Genomic DNA, 17292 nt, shown 5'->3' with positions numbered 1-17292 from the left:
GCTTGTGCGTCTCTGCACTCCCCCCACCCCCACCTGTGTGAGCGCCACGGCCAGCCCTCGGGGTGGGGTGAGAATTACACACCCAGCACAGCATCGCGCACAGAAAAAGTCAATACCCCCCCAACCCCGAGAGCCTCCATGGGCACCGTCCCAGGCACTGCACCTCTGCCCTAGGAAGTACGAAGTGATCATCACTTCTTTGGAAATGGAAAAACCGAGGCAGAGGGCACCTGCCCAAGTCTCACCCCTGGACTGAGGCCTGGGCTGCAGAGCGGCCATCCTGACCATGCTGCCCCGAACCTACGTGCCCCCACCCCTTTCTCTGCCTCTTCCCTCCAAGGCCCCTCACTCATTCCCATGATCTGCTGGAGCTACAGCTGGAGACCCCTCTGTCTCTCTTTCCCAGCAGAACTCAGCAGGGAACACACCCCTGCTGATCACCTGACTATGTGAGGGGATGCCTGGCCCCAGCCCTGAGGTCAGACCCCAGAGGCAGCAACCCCCACCCTGCCCCGCCCCTCCAGCCTGGCACCCTCCCTCCTTCCTGAGTTCCTCCCCCTTCAGGTACCTGCTCTGCCCCTTGACGTGGCTCTCCTGCCTGCAGCTTCGTTCTTCCTCCCCTGCCTGGTCTAACAGCTCTCAGGCGGATAGCAAAGACCCTCACCCTGGTTCCCACTGCTGGGGCTCAAGGCTGCCCACCCTTTGGTTCCAGAGCCCCTACTCCCCCCACAGGCCATAAGAAAGCCTTCTAAGGCAGTGGCTAACCTTTTAGAGGTCACATACTCCTTTGAGAATCTGGTGGAAACCACAGTCCCCGTCCACTGGAACCACAAACGTGGGCACACACTCAGCTGCGCTTACTGTTTCAAGACTCGAGGGCGTCCTTCAGGCCCATCTCGGGACACACGTCCATACCCCCCAGGTTGAAAGGATGAAAAGAATCAGTCGTGTCCGACTCTGTGACCCCATGGACTGTAGCCTGCCAAGCTCCTCTGTCCATGGGATTTTCCAGACAAGAATACTGGAGCAGGTTGCCATTTCCTCCTCCCCGACCTAGGGATCGAATCCAAGTCTCCTGTGCTTCCTGCATTGCAGGCGGATTCTTAACCATTGCATCACCTGGGAAGCTCCCCACCCCCCGGGTTAGGACCCTTTTTTATAGAGGTAATATCTCAATTTGATTTTAAACTTTTTAAACTTTTTAAATTATATTTTAAAATTTGTTATAGCTGATCTGCAGGCCATGTGGGATCTTAGTTTCCCAACCAGGGATCAAACCCATGCCTCCTACAATGGAAACTAGGAGCCTTAACCACTGGACCACCAGGGAAGCCCTTCAAGTTGATTTTTTACAGCAAACCCTCACCCAGTCCATCCTGCTGGGGTCTCCAGAAGCTTAACCCAGGAGGCTAACTGCACACAGCTGACCCCAATTTTATCAGCTACAAAATGGGATTCCCCTGGGTCTCTATCACTTTTCCACAAGAGCTGCACATCCATGCAGTGATGGTGGCATCGAAGGCTCCAGGATTCCAGCCAGACCAGGCCTCGGGGTCCCAGGACTATGGGCCCTGGGCTGGGGGAAGCCAGCTTCATTCCTGCCCTTTCTGAGATGTTGGTGCCCCTGACCATCCCTCAGGCTGCAAGTCCTCCCCAGCCTCACTTCTCCTGACTGCCTTTCCTCCCAGCATTCCAGGGCATCTCACGTACCCTGACACCCTGTGGTCTCATGGCTACGGACCCTGTAGCAACCAAACAGAAACCTAGCCCATCACTCTCAAAATCTACCCGCTCACTGTAAAACTAGGCACAAGCGCTGCTGTCAGTCTGTATTCTAAGTATCTCTAAGGTTCTCTTCTCAAATCCAAGTTGCCTTGGTTACCCACCTTGGAGGCGACTGCTCTGTGCAAACTTCGGTGGGCATCAGAATCACCTGTGAGAAACCAATGCCCAAGCCCTGGGTCCTGAGGGTCCCATGTGTGTCTGTGTGTGCACTCAGTCATGTCTGATTCTTTATGACCCAATAGACTGCAGCCTGTTGGGTTCCTCTGTCTACGGAACTTTTCAGGCAAGAATACTGGAGGGAGTTGCCATTTCCTTCTCTAAGGGATCTACCTGACCCAGGGATGGAACCCTTGTCTCCAGCATTGGCAGGCGGATTCTTTACCACTGAGCCACCTGGAAAGCCCCAATATGGGACGCTAATTCTGACATGTGCCTTTTGGCAAACTCCCTGGGCGATGCCCACTGTCGCCCACAGGTGCCCTCCCTCAGTGCCTCTCCTCGGGTCCTTCGAGGTGGAATGCGAACTCCACGTGATAAACCAGATGTCTAGTCCCATTTGCCTTCTTGGGCCCTCTTGCCCAAGAGTCTGCTATGCACCCAGACTCTCACCTTTCCCAAGTAGCCTGTCTGTCTACTTTGGCACCATGAAATGGCACTTAACCCATGCCTTGCCCACGTTCCCCTAGCTCCAGCCTCCAATTTAGGGTTCTTTATGCTTCCAACCTTGACTTCCTAAGTCTGCCATTCTCTTTTCAGAAAGCCCGTCCTAGCCACAAGACCATTTGCTCTCGGCTCTGTGTGTGTGTGTATGTGTGTGTGTGTCCTAGCCACAAGATCATTGCTCTTGGCTCCGTGTGTGTGTGTGTGTGTGTGTGTGTGTGTGTGTGTGTGTATACACAGGGTGGAAGGCATGTCCAGGATAGGGGAGAAGAATCAGTGGCATTTACAGTCCGACCCCCAGTCTGCCTTCTCTTTATCTCCTTTCATGGTTTTTTTTTTTTTGCTTTATGGAGATATAATTGACATATAGCACTGTATAAATTTAAGGTGTACAGCATAATCATTTGATTTACATATATCATGAAATGATTACCACGAAATATTCCATTAACACCCATCATCTCATATAAATACAAAATGAAAGAAAACCAATTTTTTTTTCCCTTGTGATGAGAACTCTTAGGATTTGCCCTCATAACAACTTTCTTATCTATCACCCAGCTGTCTTATCTACAGGCATCACGTTGTACATTACATCCTTAGTACTTATTTTTTTATTTTTTAAACTTTTTATTTTACATCGGTGTATAGTTGATTAACAATGCTATGATGGTTTCAGGTGTATAGTAAAGTGGTTCAGTTAATATACACACTTCTTCTTTTTCCTGCCTTTTTCTTTTGCCCATCCTCTAGACTGCCTGGGGTCCTCCAAGAGTATCTCTTAGATGTTTTGGGAGCCGAGGGCTTCATGTTATCCCACAGCCCCTTGGGCACTGGATCAGTGGCTCTGCATCACGATGAGGGTGGCTGCATGCCCCCACCCAAGCCTGGGAGTCATCTACCCCCGCACATGTGGGATGCAACCCAGCAGAGATGGCCAAGAGGAATAGCAGGGTCCCAACCCACCTGCAGCTCAAGGACTGGCATCCAAGACCACTGATTCCAGAGGACATGGCAGTCCCCAGGCTGCAAGCTGGCACACACCCTCAGATCAGAGAGGGAAGAATATGTAGGGTGGGAGAGCGCCCTCTCATCCACGTGCCACACCCACAGCACAGCCTCTAGGCCCTGCACACATCTCTTCTCACCTCCCAACCCAGGTGCTAGTCACCCCTGCTGGAGAATACATCCTTCCAGGGACACTGAACAGGATCAGGGACTCAAGTGCCCCACCCCCACCACGGTACCCTCCTCCTCCCATCAGAACCTGGAATCTCTCTTCAGAACCCCAAATGCTTTTCATCTTGTGACCCAGTTACTTTGTTCATTATTTGCCCAAAGCACATGGAGTCTGGTTTACTTTAAACCACCCCCTGGCAGTCGGTTGGGGTGAGAGGTTCTACAGGGCTTCAGTCCCCCTTGACCCACACAGTCTTACATCCGCTTCCACCCTGCCTGGAGCTGGAGTCCTGGTATTCCTTCCCGAGGGCACGGAAAATGCCTTGCATCTCCCTGCTGTCCCCTGGGGTGGAGCGGGTCACTCCATAACTGCTTACTGAAACACTAGCAAGCCCGATAGGCAAATTGGGATTACGAAACACAGCTGATTGTACACTTTGCAAACTGAATTGCCAATAGTGTCTTTAAAGAGCACCCACCCACACCCCCATTGCACCCAAGGCCTCACTCTGCTCACAGGAAGCTTTGCCTTGCTTTCCCCGAGTACGTGTCTGGAGAGGGCACTGCCCTTTCTGAGTGCCTACTGTGTATTTCCCCAAGAGCCCACTACCTGGACCCCATCAGCGCGTACCCCAGGCCAGCCCACTTGCCCTGGCAGCCAGCATGTGGCCTTGGCTGCAGGCTCTGCCCCACTTGGTGCTAGAGACCACTGGAGGGTCTGCAGAAAGAAGAGACTGGAGATGGGAATGTTCTGAGAAAGATGGACTGGAGGCGCTTTTTTGGAAGGCAGTGGCCCTGGGCACCGCCACCCAGGCCAGGGTGGGTGGGCACTGGTGGAGATTTTACACTCTGGGTCCAGGGAGCTCCTGGATTTACCAGTGACTCCAGAAATCAGCCGGAGCAGTCCAGGTCTGCCAAGTCACTCAGCTGGCTTAAGGAGCTCCAAGCTCCTCCACTGTGGTACTGCCCAAAGAGCAAGCCCAATGCTGGTTTCCAGCCAGATTCCTGGAGCCATGTGGGCCTGCAGGAGATGGTGAAGGACTCATCCACTAGATGAGATGGGGCCAGGCCAGGGGCACTTTGGAGCAGGGCTCTGAGACCCAAAAGGCTTCCGGCTCATTCCCACTTTCCTGGAAAAGGTCAGGGAGCAGGGCCTTCCAGGAGCAGCCCTGGTCACCCCTTCCCACCCCTTCCTCCTCAATCGCATAACCTCATAACAAACTTTCTGCCAACCCCAGTTCCAATCCCACAGGCTTCAAAAGCTAAGGAGATGCCATCCCCCACCCTTCTCCCAGTAATCTCTACACAGGCAGACAGAAACATAACTGTTTCTTAAGCCAACTGCCTCTTGCTGACCCCAAGCCATTTATTAAGCCCATGTCCAGCCAACAATGAAAGGAGCTGGCACGCTGCATTAAAGATCAGTCTTTAGGGAACCTCAGTGTGCAATAGGCCATCACCCTTTCCGGATCCTTGGCCCACTTCCCTGGTGGCAGTCACTTGTAGAGTTTGACAACTACAAAAGCCAAGGTCTGAGCCAGATTTTGTGTCTGCAAAGAGCTCCAGACCCCAGGTAATTCTGCTTTCAGTCAGAGCAGAGAATCATCATCAAGGAAGTCATGCACTTGTACCACGTAAAGTGGAGGTGGAAAGGCTATTGCTTTGTAAGGTTTCCTCCACGGCCACCCAGGTCCGACACCCTGGGCTGTCTCTGCGACATGTCCCTAATTGACTGAGCACAGAAGGGCTGCCCGCGCAACAAGACTGGGCGGCATTCCCCCCAAATTTGCGTCCACCCAGAAGCTGTGAATGTGACCTTATTTGGAAATAAGAGTCTTCACAGATGTGATCAAACGAAGATGAGGTCAGTGGACTAGTGTGGGCCCTGAATCCAATGACTGGTATCCTAGTAAGAGGAGAGGACACACACACAGAGAAGGTGGCCACCTAAAGACAGAGCAGAGATGGGAGGGGTGTGTCTACCAAGGGACGCCAAAGATTGCTTGGAGCTACCAGGAGAGGGGGTCTGGCACAGATTTTCCCTCCAGGCTTTCAGAAGGAACCTGCACTGCCAACACCTTCATTTTGAACTTGAGGCCCATAAGCTGTGAGAGATCAATTTCTGCTGTCTTAAGCCCCTCCAGTTTGTGGTCACTTGTTACAGTAACCATGGGGACCAAAAACACTGGGCTCTGCAGCAGGACCCTGGCATCAGCAGGCCCTGTGGAACCTCTGGGCTGGGCTGGGGTGAAATGTTTTGGCTCTACGATGACTTTGATGCAATGATTTAGACACAAATGCCAGGAGATGAAGGTGGAAGAGAGGGCAACCTGCAAAGCAAGAAGGAGCCTTGAGGCATACGGACACTCCTAGACCCTGACCTTTGTTGCCCTTGATCCAAACCCAAAGCAGAAAACAGCCCCAGCACTGCCTCAGCTGACACTGGGCAAGGATGGGAGGGGCTGGCTGGACATCTTCTCTGTGCAGCTGAGGAGTGTGAGGTGGTCCCAAGCCCAACCCCTTCCTACTCCTAGAATCTTCTAATCCGTGGATTCCTTCCGGGCCTGGGCCTGATTCTGCCCCAGAAACACAGCTTCTCTCTCTGCAAGGGGCCTGGACAGGTCTGGACTCCCGCACTGGGACGAGCTTCTCCTCCCCACTCCGATCTTCCTGAGCAGTGAAGCCACACTGGAGAGCTTCTCGCAGTCGGGTGCTGTGGGGAACCACTCTGCGAGCACACACCCGGCCCCAAGGGCAGGCTGGCTTGAGCTATGTGACTCGCACAGGTAGGATCACCTGAAGACTTCCTGGAGCAGGCAGCGGCGGCAGCTCCAAGGGCCAACTGGGGTGTGGCCAGAAGTCATGGGGAGATCAGAGCAGTATGGCTGACAACGGGAGAAACCCAGAGACCCCAGCTTTGAGCCTACACAGGTGAGGGCGGCCCAGCCTCCCCACCCCTGGCAACAGGCTGCGGGGCTGGCTGAGACTTAGAAGCAGAAAATAAACCTGCGCGGAAGTGAGAGGGAGCTGCGGAGACCCACCTGCTGTACATCTGTCGTTTTGGAGAAACCTGTCCCAGGAAAACCAGGGCAGTGGAGGCCCACAGGTGACAGAACTAGATGGAAACCTCCAAGGTCAGCTGGTTCTCCCCATTTTTGCTGTGTTCTCTTTCCCCACTCTGTCCCCTGCCCCTTTGGGGCTCAGAATAACTGGGCTCTCTTTTCCTTGCCAGCTCCCGTATTTGGGGGACAAGAAATCTGGAGGGGAAAGGATATGCGGACTCTAGACAGCCAGACAACCCTACCTGCCATCTCCAGTCACCAAAGCTTGTGTGGATGTCCAGAAAAAGCGGTCCCCATTCAAGGACCATCCTGCCTGTCCCTGCAGAGCTGTGCCTCCTGGGCAGAGCGGGGGAGGAGCCGGCTCTGGGGCTGGGCCCATCATTCAGGCTGTCCCACTGAGCCCTTGGGGAACCTGCCCAAGGGAGGGACGCTTCCATCCAGCCCCAGCCGGATCTGGTGAACCCCACATGGGGTTGCTGGCAGAGGCCCAGGTGGAGTAGCTCTTCCCCACCCAGCTCCAAGCCCAGAAGAGCCAAGTGCCATCTCACCTGTGAAAGTTTCTTCCTGGGGTCCCCAGTCCTTCAACCCACCGAGGTCAAGAGGGCCTCTACCCCCGCGCTGTGTCCCCCACTTTCCCCGCCCCCCCTCGCTGGCATCCCCGGGCCCTCTGCCTGCCAAAACCCAATCCGTTCCCTGGCTCCCTTTCTGGGACTGGAAATGCAGCGGAATTTCGGTGGAATTTTGAGGTTGAGAAGCATCTCGGCAGAGAGGAAAAGAAAGGGAGAGAAGGAATGGGGAAAAAGAAAGTACGATTTTGGTCTCAACTTGCAGGATTCTAGAAGGCACCAAGGCCCCGGGGAGGCGGGCGCTGGGTCCCTCTGCAGGATGCTGGCGGGCGGGGCGCTGGCGAAACCTCGAGGTCCCGCGCGACCCGCGGGGGCGATGGGCGCCCAGCCGGGGCGGGGTCGCCGTCCTTACCTATGTCTGCATTGCAAAACGCCTGTTGCGGGTGCACCGGGGAGCAGCTGCAGGCGTCGGCCCGGGGGAGCAGCGTCCCCAGCAGCAGGAGGCAGAACGCGAGCGGCAGGCTGCGGGCCGCGGCGCCCATGGCGGGCGGAGGGGCGGGGGGCGCGGGCTCGGGCTAGCCGCCGCCGCCTGGGCTCGGGGCGCTCCCCTCTCGCCGGCCGGGGCCGCGCTGGTCTGGACGGCACTCCGCGGGCGCACTCTCCTCTCCGGCCCTCACTCGCCGCACAAACTTTCTTGGCTCTAGGTCGCGGGGTGCAGCGAGGGGGCGCGGGGCGCGGCCGGCGGCGCGGAGGCGAGAGCTGGCTGGGGGGCGGCGAGCGACCGAGTGCGCGCGCCGCGGACCTGGTCCCGGGTGCTCCACTGCCTTCTATGGATGTGTGCGCTGTGGGTGCGGGCCGAGCCGGCCTTTTATTGCTCTCCGAGGCGGCTTGGCTCCGCCCCCCGGTGGCGGGCGGCCAATGCCGGCTCCGGGAGCTCTCGGCCGCCCCCTCCACGCGCGCCTCCCGCGCCTCCCGGCCCTCCCCCAAGTCCGGCTTTTGTTGTGCCCAGCCTGGCACTGCCCCGGCCCCCAGCTGCGCACCTGGCTTCCCACCGCTCGGGGCCGCACCCCTGCCGTCTCCCAGTTCGCCAGAGGTTGGGGGAGGGAGGACACTGCGGGCAGACAGCGCCCAGTGGACCCTGACTCAGCACTTGGGACTCGCAGTCCACCTCTCCAGGGCACCAGGCGACCCACCCATCACCCCTTCCCCTCCAGCTTGGCGCGGGAGGGGTACGCTGCCTGGTTCCCTTCCACCCCTGGAATCCCTGCGATTCTAGCCAGGGATTGAGGGAGAGGATGTGCCGCTTTGGAGTATGGATCGGATCATTCTCTGCCGCCCTTCTCCCTGCTCCCTGCGGCTGGGTGGACTCCTGAAACTTACTGAGAACACCTTTTTCAATTAGAGGCCTTAGAATTTTAAGTGTGCTTGGCCAGTAGAGTCAGGGGGCGAGGGGAGGAGGGGGTGGGTACTGTGAACCACACAGGATTTCATATAAACTGGCCGTCGTTTTGACCAGCCGGCGAGAGTGAGGAGCCGGCACAGAAGAAAAGAGGTTTGGAGGAAGGCATTTCCTGGGCTCTCCTCCCTTAGCCCACAGACGTGGAAGCTGAAATACTTTATCCAAAACAGTTCTGTGTTCCAGGAAAGGCAGAGGGTCTTAGAGGTGTGGATGGCATGGAAAATGTGACCCCCGGCGGTCTCTGTCTACATGTCTCTGAGCCCCCTCTGTGGTGGGTGCTGTTACACATAGGCCCTCATTCTTGTCATCTAGCCCAGGAATTGTAAACTGAGAAAATTACACAAATAATCCTTGTCCACTCCACTATGTGATGCTGACTTGAGATATGAAACAGGAAAATACTGAAAGAGTTTTTAAAAATGGCTGCCTTCTGTTTATGCGTGGTTTTGAGCCAATAGATGGGCACCTCCAGGGTAAATTGATTCGTTCCCTTCGGACCAAAAACCAAGAGGAGAATAGCAGGACGATTAAGAGAGGAGGCTGGGCTCCGCCGTGACATTCTCATTCTGGAGGTCAGGAGACCTCCCAACCACACAGGCGCAGAAAGGCTTGTTGGGGGTCAAAGGGAAGTGATGCTAACCAATGCCAGGCTACCCATAGGTTTTTGTGGTAGCATCCATCTTGGCTAAAAGATGCGTGCGCCCATATAGAAGGATTCTGAGACACACCAAATGTAGACTGTGAAGCAGACAAATCAAAATGATCGGCCAAAGGAAACAAGAAAGAAACGCCCCATTTAAGTGATTTAAATTGCCACAAGGGTGCAACTCAGGGACTTTCCCTCTGAGTCTGTCTGTGTCTCTATCCACACGTACTGTACTCTTTTTCCTTATAATAAATCCTTTGAGTCACTACTTTCTTTGTGGGAATTCTTTTCTGCAAAGCTGAAGAGCCAGAGCCTTGTCATTGACCACTGGTTTAGTGGCTAGAACTTGGTGCTTTCACTGCTGCGACCTGGCCCCAATCTCTGGCTGGGAACCCAAGGCCCACTTCAAGCCGTTGCAGCCCGTGGCCACCCCAAATCACTTGGAAACAGACAACTTAGAGAAAAGTTAAACTGGTAGAGAAGTTATTGATACCTTAGAACCCGGACAATTCCAAAGTCAGTGCTTCAGCTTTTGTTTCTGTAAAATAAAGTGTCATTTGTGAAATGATGTTTGATGCTAACTTAGTGAGTACAGTTAATGCAGAAAATTATGACAAGTTGGCTGTCTGTAGCCTTTTCATTTCTTTCTTTGTTATTGCAAGTGGAACAAAATGCTGTTGAACTTTATAGAAGCGAAAATCCATTTGTCACTCTATGCAAGAAATAGATAACCTGGGGGCTTTTAGCCTTTTAGGCAAGGTAGATACATAGATGATCAAGTACACAGAGGATGAGAAGTACATTACAGGTAGGTTGATGGTGGTGCAGAAGGGGGTTGGGGTCCATGCTGGGCACAAGGCAGGAAAGGAGGTACCTGGGCTGGCCTTCCTTCCATCAGCAGTACTTACTTAAACATCGACAGTGGACACTGTTCAAATAGTAGGATGGGCAGGCCTCCACGGAACAGACAATGATCCCTGGACCAGTGGGACTCCTGAGCTGGTGGAGGAGGAAAGAAATGAGGGGAGAGGAGCCATGGAGGAGACTTTTGAGGGTCTGGGAGGGGATCTCATCTTCTTCTGAGGTCAGAGCCTCTAGAGCAGAGGGGCAAAGCGATCCACTCTGAAGGGATGCTCTCTGTGGTGGGATGGGCAGGAGTGGGGGCAGAGGGTCCACCTTGTGGCTCAGAGATGCAGCAGCCCAGCTGCCTCAGTGGCCTTGCCAAGCCTCTGCCTCCCCATCCACAACATGGTAATAAAAGCCCCTTCCTAATATGTGAATCGCGAGCTTCCAGATGTTCAAGCTGGTTTTAGAAAAGGTAGAGGAATCAGGTATCAAATTGCCAACATCTGCTGGATCATCAAAAAGCAAGGGAGTTCCAGAAAACCATCTATTTCTGCTTTATTGACTATCCCAAAGCCTTTGACTGTGTGGATCACAATAAACCGTGGAAAATTCTGAAAGAGATGGGAATACCAGACCATCTGACTTGCCTCTTGAGAAACCTGTATACAGGTCAGGAAGCAACAGTTAGAACTGGACATGGAACAACAGACTGACTCCAAATAGGAAAAGGAGTACGTTAAGGCAGTATATTGTCACCCTGCTTATTTAACTTATATGCAGGGCACATCATGAGAAACGCTGGGCTGGAGGAAGCACAAGCTGGCATCAAGATTGCCGGGAGAAATATCAATAACCTCAGATATGCAGATGACACCACCCTGATGGCAGAAAGTGAAGAAGAACTAAAGAGCCTCTTGATGAAAGTGAAAGAGGAGAATAAAAAAGTTGGCTTAAAGCTCAACATTCAGAAAACTAAGATCATGGCATCCGGTCCCACCACTTCATGGCGAATAGATGGGGAAACAGTGGAAACAGTGGCTGACTTTATTTTTCTGGGCTCCAAAATCACTGCAGATGGTGATTGCAGCCGTGAAATTAAAAGACACTTGCTCCTTGGAAGGAAAGTTATGACCAATCTAGACAGCACATTAAAAAGCAGAGACATTACTTTGTCAACAAAGGTCCGTCTAGTCAAGGCTATGGTTTTTCCAGTGGTCATGTGTGGATGTGAGAGTTGGACTGTAAAGAAAGCTGAGCACCGAAGAATTGATGCTTTTGAACTGTGGTGGTGGAGAAGACTGTTGAGAGTCCCTTGGACTGCAAGGAGATCCAACCAGTTCATCCTAAAGGTGATCAGTCCTGGGTGTTCACTGGAAGGACTGATGCTGAAGCTGAAACTCCAATACTTTGGCCACCTGATGAGGAGAGCTGACTCCTTTGAAAAGACCCTGATGCTGGGAAAGAATGAGGGCAGGAGGAGAAGGGGATGACAGAGGATGAGATGATTGGATGGCATCACCAACTCAATGGACATGGGTTTGGGTGGGCTCCAGGAGTTGGTGATGGACAGGGAGGCCTGGCATGCTGCGGTTCATGGGGTCACAAAGAGTCGGACACAACTGAGCAACTGAATTGAGGTGAATGGATTTCTAGTTGATTCAGGAAATCAGCCCTGAGTGCTCATTGGAAGGACTGATGCTGAAACTGAAGCTCCAGTACTTTGGCCACCTGATGTGAAGAACCAGCTCATTGGAAAAGACGGATGCTGGGAAAGATTGAAGGCAGGAGAAGAAGGGGGCAACAGAGGATGAGACAGTTTGATGGCATCACCAACTCAATGGACATGAGTTTGAGTAGGCTCTGGGAGTTGGTGAAGGACAGGGAAGCCTGGCGTGCTGCAGTCCATTGGGTCGCAAAGAGTCAGACATGACTGAGCGACTGAACAACAAGTGGATTTCTGGGCATGCTTGACCATGCCCTGAAGGCTCTGAAATCTGGTGCAAGTGGTAGGTGCCATCAGGAGGCACTGAACATTAAATGACTCTCACAAGGGACTTTCCTGGTGGCTCAGTGGTGAAGAATCTACCTGCCAATGCTGGGGACACAGGTTCAATCCCTGGTCCAGGAAGATCCCTCATGCCACAGAACAAATTAAGCCCGTGTGTCACAACTGCTGAAGCCTGCGTGTCTGGAGCCCGTGCTCCACAATAAGAGAAGCCGCTGCAATGAGAAGCCCGGGCATTGCAACTAGAGAGTAGCCCCCATTCGCTGCAACTGGAGAAGGCCTGCATGCAGCAATGAAGATGCAGTGCAGCCATAAATAAACTAATCTTAGAGAAAACAAGCAAACAAAAAACTCTCATGGGAGCACAGCAAGTGAAGGCACAGAGTGGCCCCTGAGAGCTCGCCCCACCCTGACCCGCCAGCCTTTTCATGGTGTCCATGCGGCCTTGGCTGCTGGGCGCCCCGCCTCACCACCCTGGCCTCTCCTTTCTTCCTCGCCATCCTCTGCCTGCGCTCCCAGCTAGAAGCTTCCCATCTCCAGACCATGGGAACTGAGCCCTTTGATGAGAAATCTACCAGATACACTCATAAGTAGACTACTCAATAGCGGCCTTTTCACACACTCTCTGCTCTGCTGACAAGAGGGCTCAGCTCTGACCCCTGCCCCAAGGAGGCAGGTCAGGGCCAGGACATACCCCAGACTCAGGAAGGAGGAGGCCCCTGGGGCTGACAGCTCCTTCTGTGGGCTTCTCTCCTAACCAGCCTCCCCCACCCTGATCCTAGGGGGCAGCCTAACAGGGGAGCATTAACAGGAGACCCTGATCACACCGGAGACCCCAGTCTGGCCCCCATATGCATTCTGACCACAGCCTGCCGGACCTTGGCCTGGGTCTGTGGCTCCCGGCAGGACTCAGGACAGACAGGAGGGGGCAGCACCTGCCAGACTAGTTGGGGGTGGAGGGGCTTCTGGGACCCTCAGATCACACTCCTATAGCCCCTATTTCCCACCAGGGACGCCCACTTTGCCCCTGCCTCCTTCCCAAAGAGACTGTCTCAAGGCAGAGCCCAGCAGAGCTGAATGTGTGGCGTGAAGACGGGCCGTACATCACTGCACAGTCTGCGTAAGCAGTTTCGTGATAAGGCGGGAACACTCTCAAGGCCATTTTGATTTTCATTTCATTAATTTCATTATTAGTCTTCTTCAGCCCAAGTCAGCTTCTCAGCCTTGGCACTGTTGACCTTGGGGCCAGACCTTTCTCTGGGGGAGTTGTCCCTGTGCCTGGTGGAGTATTGAGCAACATCCCTGGCCTTCCCCTTGAGATGTGATAGCATCTCCCACCCCCAACCAAACTGTCCTCAGACATTGCCCAATGTCCCAGGGGCATCAGTTCCCCTAACTGTCGTGTGTTTAGCCACTGAGTGAAGTGAAAGCCACTCAGTTGTGTCCGACTCTTTGTGACCCCCATGGACTGTACAGTCCATGGGATTCTCCAGGCCAGAATACTGGAGTAGGTAGCCTTTGCCTTCTCCAGGGAATCTTGGTCACTAAGTCGTGTCCAGTTCTTTGTGATCCCATGAACTGCAGCACTCCAGGATTCCCTGCCCAACTAGGGAAACTGATAAAAATCATAGGTCTTGAGACCAACTGCAAAGATATAAATGACAAGGTTCTGTTTCTGTAGAGCAGATAGTAATGCAGAGTGGGCCAGGGGTCCCTGTACCCACGTATCACCCAAAGAACAGGCACTCTGCCCACACCTGTTCTCCAGGGAGAGAGGGAAGGCAAGAAATAGTAAGAAGATTGTTGTTTAAAAAGTGCCCATGGGAATTTCCTGACACTACAGTGGTTAGGAATCCACACTCTCACTGCTGAGGGCCCAGGGTCAATTCCTAGTTGAGGAACTAAAATCCCACAAACCACACAGCCAAAAAAAAAAAAAAAGTAAAAAGGGTCCAGGAGCAAATATGTGATAGTTCATTTATGGGAAAGTTGCATTCTTGCCTGGAGAATCCCAGGGACGGGAGCCTGGTGGGCTGCCGTGTATGGGGTCACACAGAGTCAGACATGACTGATGTGACTTGGCAGCAGCAGCAGCATGCATATGCACGGATGCAGACAGATGTATAAATATGTGTTCACCAAAAAGTGTGATGCATGTCTCTGAGTGGCAGGAACTTAGGTGATAGGATAGATGTCAGATCCTGCTCCTCGTGTAGGGAGAGCAATTTTTACATGATTTTGTTGTTCTTTAGTCACTAAGTCATGTCTGACTCTTTTGCAACCCATGGACTGTAGCCTACTAGGCTCCTCTGTAAATGGGATCTCCCAGGCAAGAATACTGGGGTGGGTTGCCATTCCGTTCTCCAGGGGATCTTCCTGACCCAGGGATTGAACCCACGTCTCCTGCATTGGCAGGTGGGTCCTTTACCACTGAGCCACCAGAGAAGCCCTTTCAGATGATGGTCTGACCCTAAAATGGACAGCCCCTGGGGGCAGAAATATGGATGGTTTTCTGCACTTCCTGTACATCACTACTAAAACCTGCCCTCCAGGCTCTGGCTTCCCAGTGCTCCTGCTCCATCATCTGCGCTGCTTTTGACTCATGCCTCCCATTGGGGTTTTTTGGCTGCACCCTTGGCTAACACTTGGCTAATATTTTATGCCATCCCATAAGGCATCTTCAAGAAGGTGGGACCTGGCCTGTCTCCTTTACTCCTTGCTTCTGCATCTGTCAACTTCCCCTCAGGCAGGCCCTGCTCTGGGCAAAGGCAGCCTTGACCCAGGCAGGAACTTTGCATGCACCTAACCCCTGCTCGCCACTATCACAGTCTTCACAGACAGTCCCCACACCAACCGTGCTTCTCTGATCCAGTCTAGAGTGATTCAGAAGGAAAGAGGTGGTGAACAGAAAGCCCATGAAGTAAGTCGTTGGTTTGAAGACACTGCCACATCTGAAGGATGCAGACAGACAGCAGAGATCGATAGCCTGTACACACTTCCTCCAGGGAGGCAGCTCTGGCACAGCTGTGGTTTCCCCCCTGGACCAGGAAGCCTTTCCAGCCTCTCCTCCATATTTGCTCATGTTGTACCTCTGTGACACAGAGGGGTCTCCAGTCCTCCAAGCAGGGCACATCTCTCCTTCTTGGAGTGAGGGAGGGCCGGGGAGAAAGTTTAGCAGAAAGTTCAAAAGAAAGCGAAAGTGAAGTCACTCAGTCCTGTCCGACTCTTTGCGACCCCATGGACTGTAGCCTGTCAGGCTCCTCCGTCCAAGGGATTTTCCAGGCAAGAGTACTGGAGTAGGTTGCCATTTCCTTCTCCAGGGGATCTTCCCAACCCAAGGAGAACCTGGGTCTACCCACATTATAGGCACACGCTTTACCGTCTGAGCCACCAGGGTAAAGCCAAAATCCTTTTAGGTTCAAAGCATTTGTTAACAAAAGAAACCACTCGTTACACACAAATAAACAGTTTTCAAATTTTTATAGAAGATTATTTGACTTGATTTCAATATGCAGTCATTAAAGGGGAAAAAAAAGAAATAATAGAGACAAGTAATAGCATATGCATCACCAAGCTGAGCCAACCTATATCCAGGCCTGAACAGCGATGGGAGGTCCCTCATTAACAGCAGTTTGGAGTCCCACCTGGGAAAGAGTCCCCCAGTGGTACGTCCATCCCACAGGTGGGATTTCAGATCGCAGTTCTGAGGGCTCCTACTTATCATTCCAGGCCACAAACTGATATAAAAATCAGTTTGCCTGCAAAAAGCAGCTCTGGGCTTCCCTGGTGGTCCAGTGGTTAAGAATCCACCTGCCAATACAGGGGACATGGGTTCGATCCCTGGTCTGGGAATGCCACAGGGCGACTAAGCCCATGGGCCACAACCACTGAGCCCATGCTCCCCAACAAGAGAAGCCGCCACAATGAGAAGCCCACACACTGCAAATAGAGAGTGGCCCTTACTCGCCACAACTATAGAAAGTCTGCACAGCAACGAAGACCCAGCACAGCTAAATTGGGGGGAAGAATGCAGCTCTGGTTTAACTTTTGCAATGCTGTTTGTTTCACCTTGTGAGCCACAACACTTCTTAGACCCTGTGGACCTGGCCAGGGTGACTTAAGAGATTCCAATACTCACTTCCTTTCTTATCTAAAGTACCGCCTGGCCTGTTGTGCTTGCAGGCAGGCATGGAATCCAGGCAGTGTCCAGGCAGCTCAGAAATAAGTCAGAGGCCTGCTGTCCTGCTTCTGAAGCCATGAACAAGACCTCGTCCATTTTAATTTCCCTAACAGCTGTTCCTCCTGCGTAGTCTGTGCCCTGGGAGTCTGCACCCTGGAGTGCTCCCCTTCTCCTCTGGCTCCCCACTCATCTGCTACCCAGGTATCCCCAAAATGGGCTCCCCTCGGAGCCCCCTTTAGGCTTCCTTTCCATGGAAAATAAAGTACTACGAGAGCTAAGTAGTGGCTCTCTTCGGGGCGCTGCTCTGCATTTTCTGGTGCCCAGGCCATTTCCTTCTGGCCCTGGGCATGCGGTCATGTGCTTCCTCTCATGGGCGGGTTAGGGAGCAGGGCCAGCCAGCAGAGATGGGATCAGTGCGCCTCCATCGCCGCCTTTCTCCCGGAAGCAGCCTCAGCTGGCGTTCTGGGGACCAGAGGCTGGCCAGGAACAGGGGGGTTGAGACAGCTGGGGGACTGGCTGCCCAGCTCAGCAGGGGAGGGTTGCGGTTGAGTTTTCCTGGTTTCAGGTTCCCCTCCCTGGAAGCCAGAGGCAGGAGGCTCAGGTTTCCCGCCCGCCATCCTACTCTTCCTTTGGTGTTGGGAGTGATGGCCCATGGCCATGATGTCATCGACTAATCCAAACAGAAGGGGGGCTGGTTTGGCGGCGCTGGCTGGCGTCCCATGCTGAGTGCAGCAGTAAATTTCATTTCAAGGCTATGATTAGGACTGTGCCCAAGAATTTCCTCTCTCTCCTTCCTCTCCCCAATCCTATTTTTCTTTCTGTGTTCCTGCCTTGCCTTCTCACCCCCTCGAGTCTCTCTTCTCTGAGGGTGCCTCAGGTTCTCAGCGGGGCCAGCTGGTGGTCG

At 53.4% G+C, this 17292-nt stretch overlaps 1 protein-coding gene across 1 annotated transcript in view; it reads right to left on the bottom strand.

Annotated features, from left to right (window-relative positions):
• The window catches only part of TIMP2 (TIMP metallopeptidase inhibitor 2), a 50346-nt gene extending 42242 nt beyond the window's left edge, over nt 1-8104 (bottom strand). The window contains exon 1 of the mRNA XM_020896591.2: nt 7665-8104. Coding sequence (XP_020752250.1) covers nt 7665-7794 — 130 coding nt within the window. The 5' untranslated portion in view covers nt 7795-8104. The remainder of the gene's footprint in view (nt 1-7664) is intronic.
• Between the last annotated feature and the right edge of the window lie 9188 nt (nt 8105-17292).

Source organism: Odocoileus virginianus, chromosome 17 (assembly GCF_023699985.2).
Source record: "Odocoileus virginianus isolate 20LAN1187 ecotype Illinois chromosome 17, Ovbor_1.2, whole genome shotgun sequence".
Lineage (NCBI taxonomy): Eukaryota > Metazoa > Chordata > Mammalia > Artiodactyla > Cervidae > Odocoileus > Odocoileus virginianus.
This window is presented reverse-complemented; position numbering and strand designations above follow the sequence as displayed.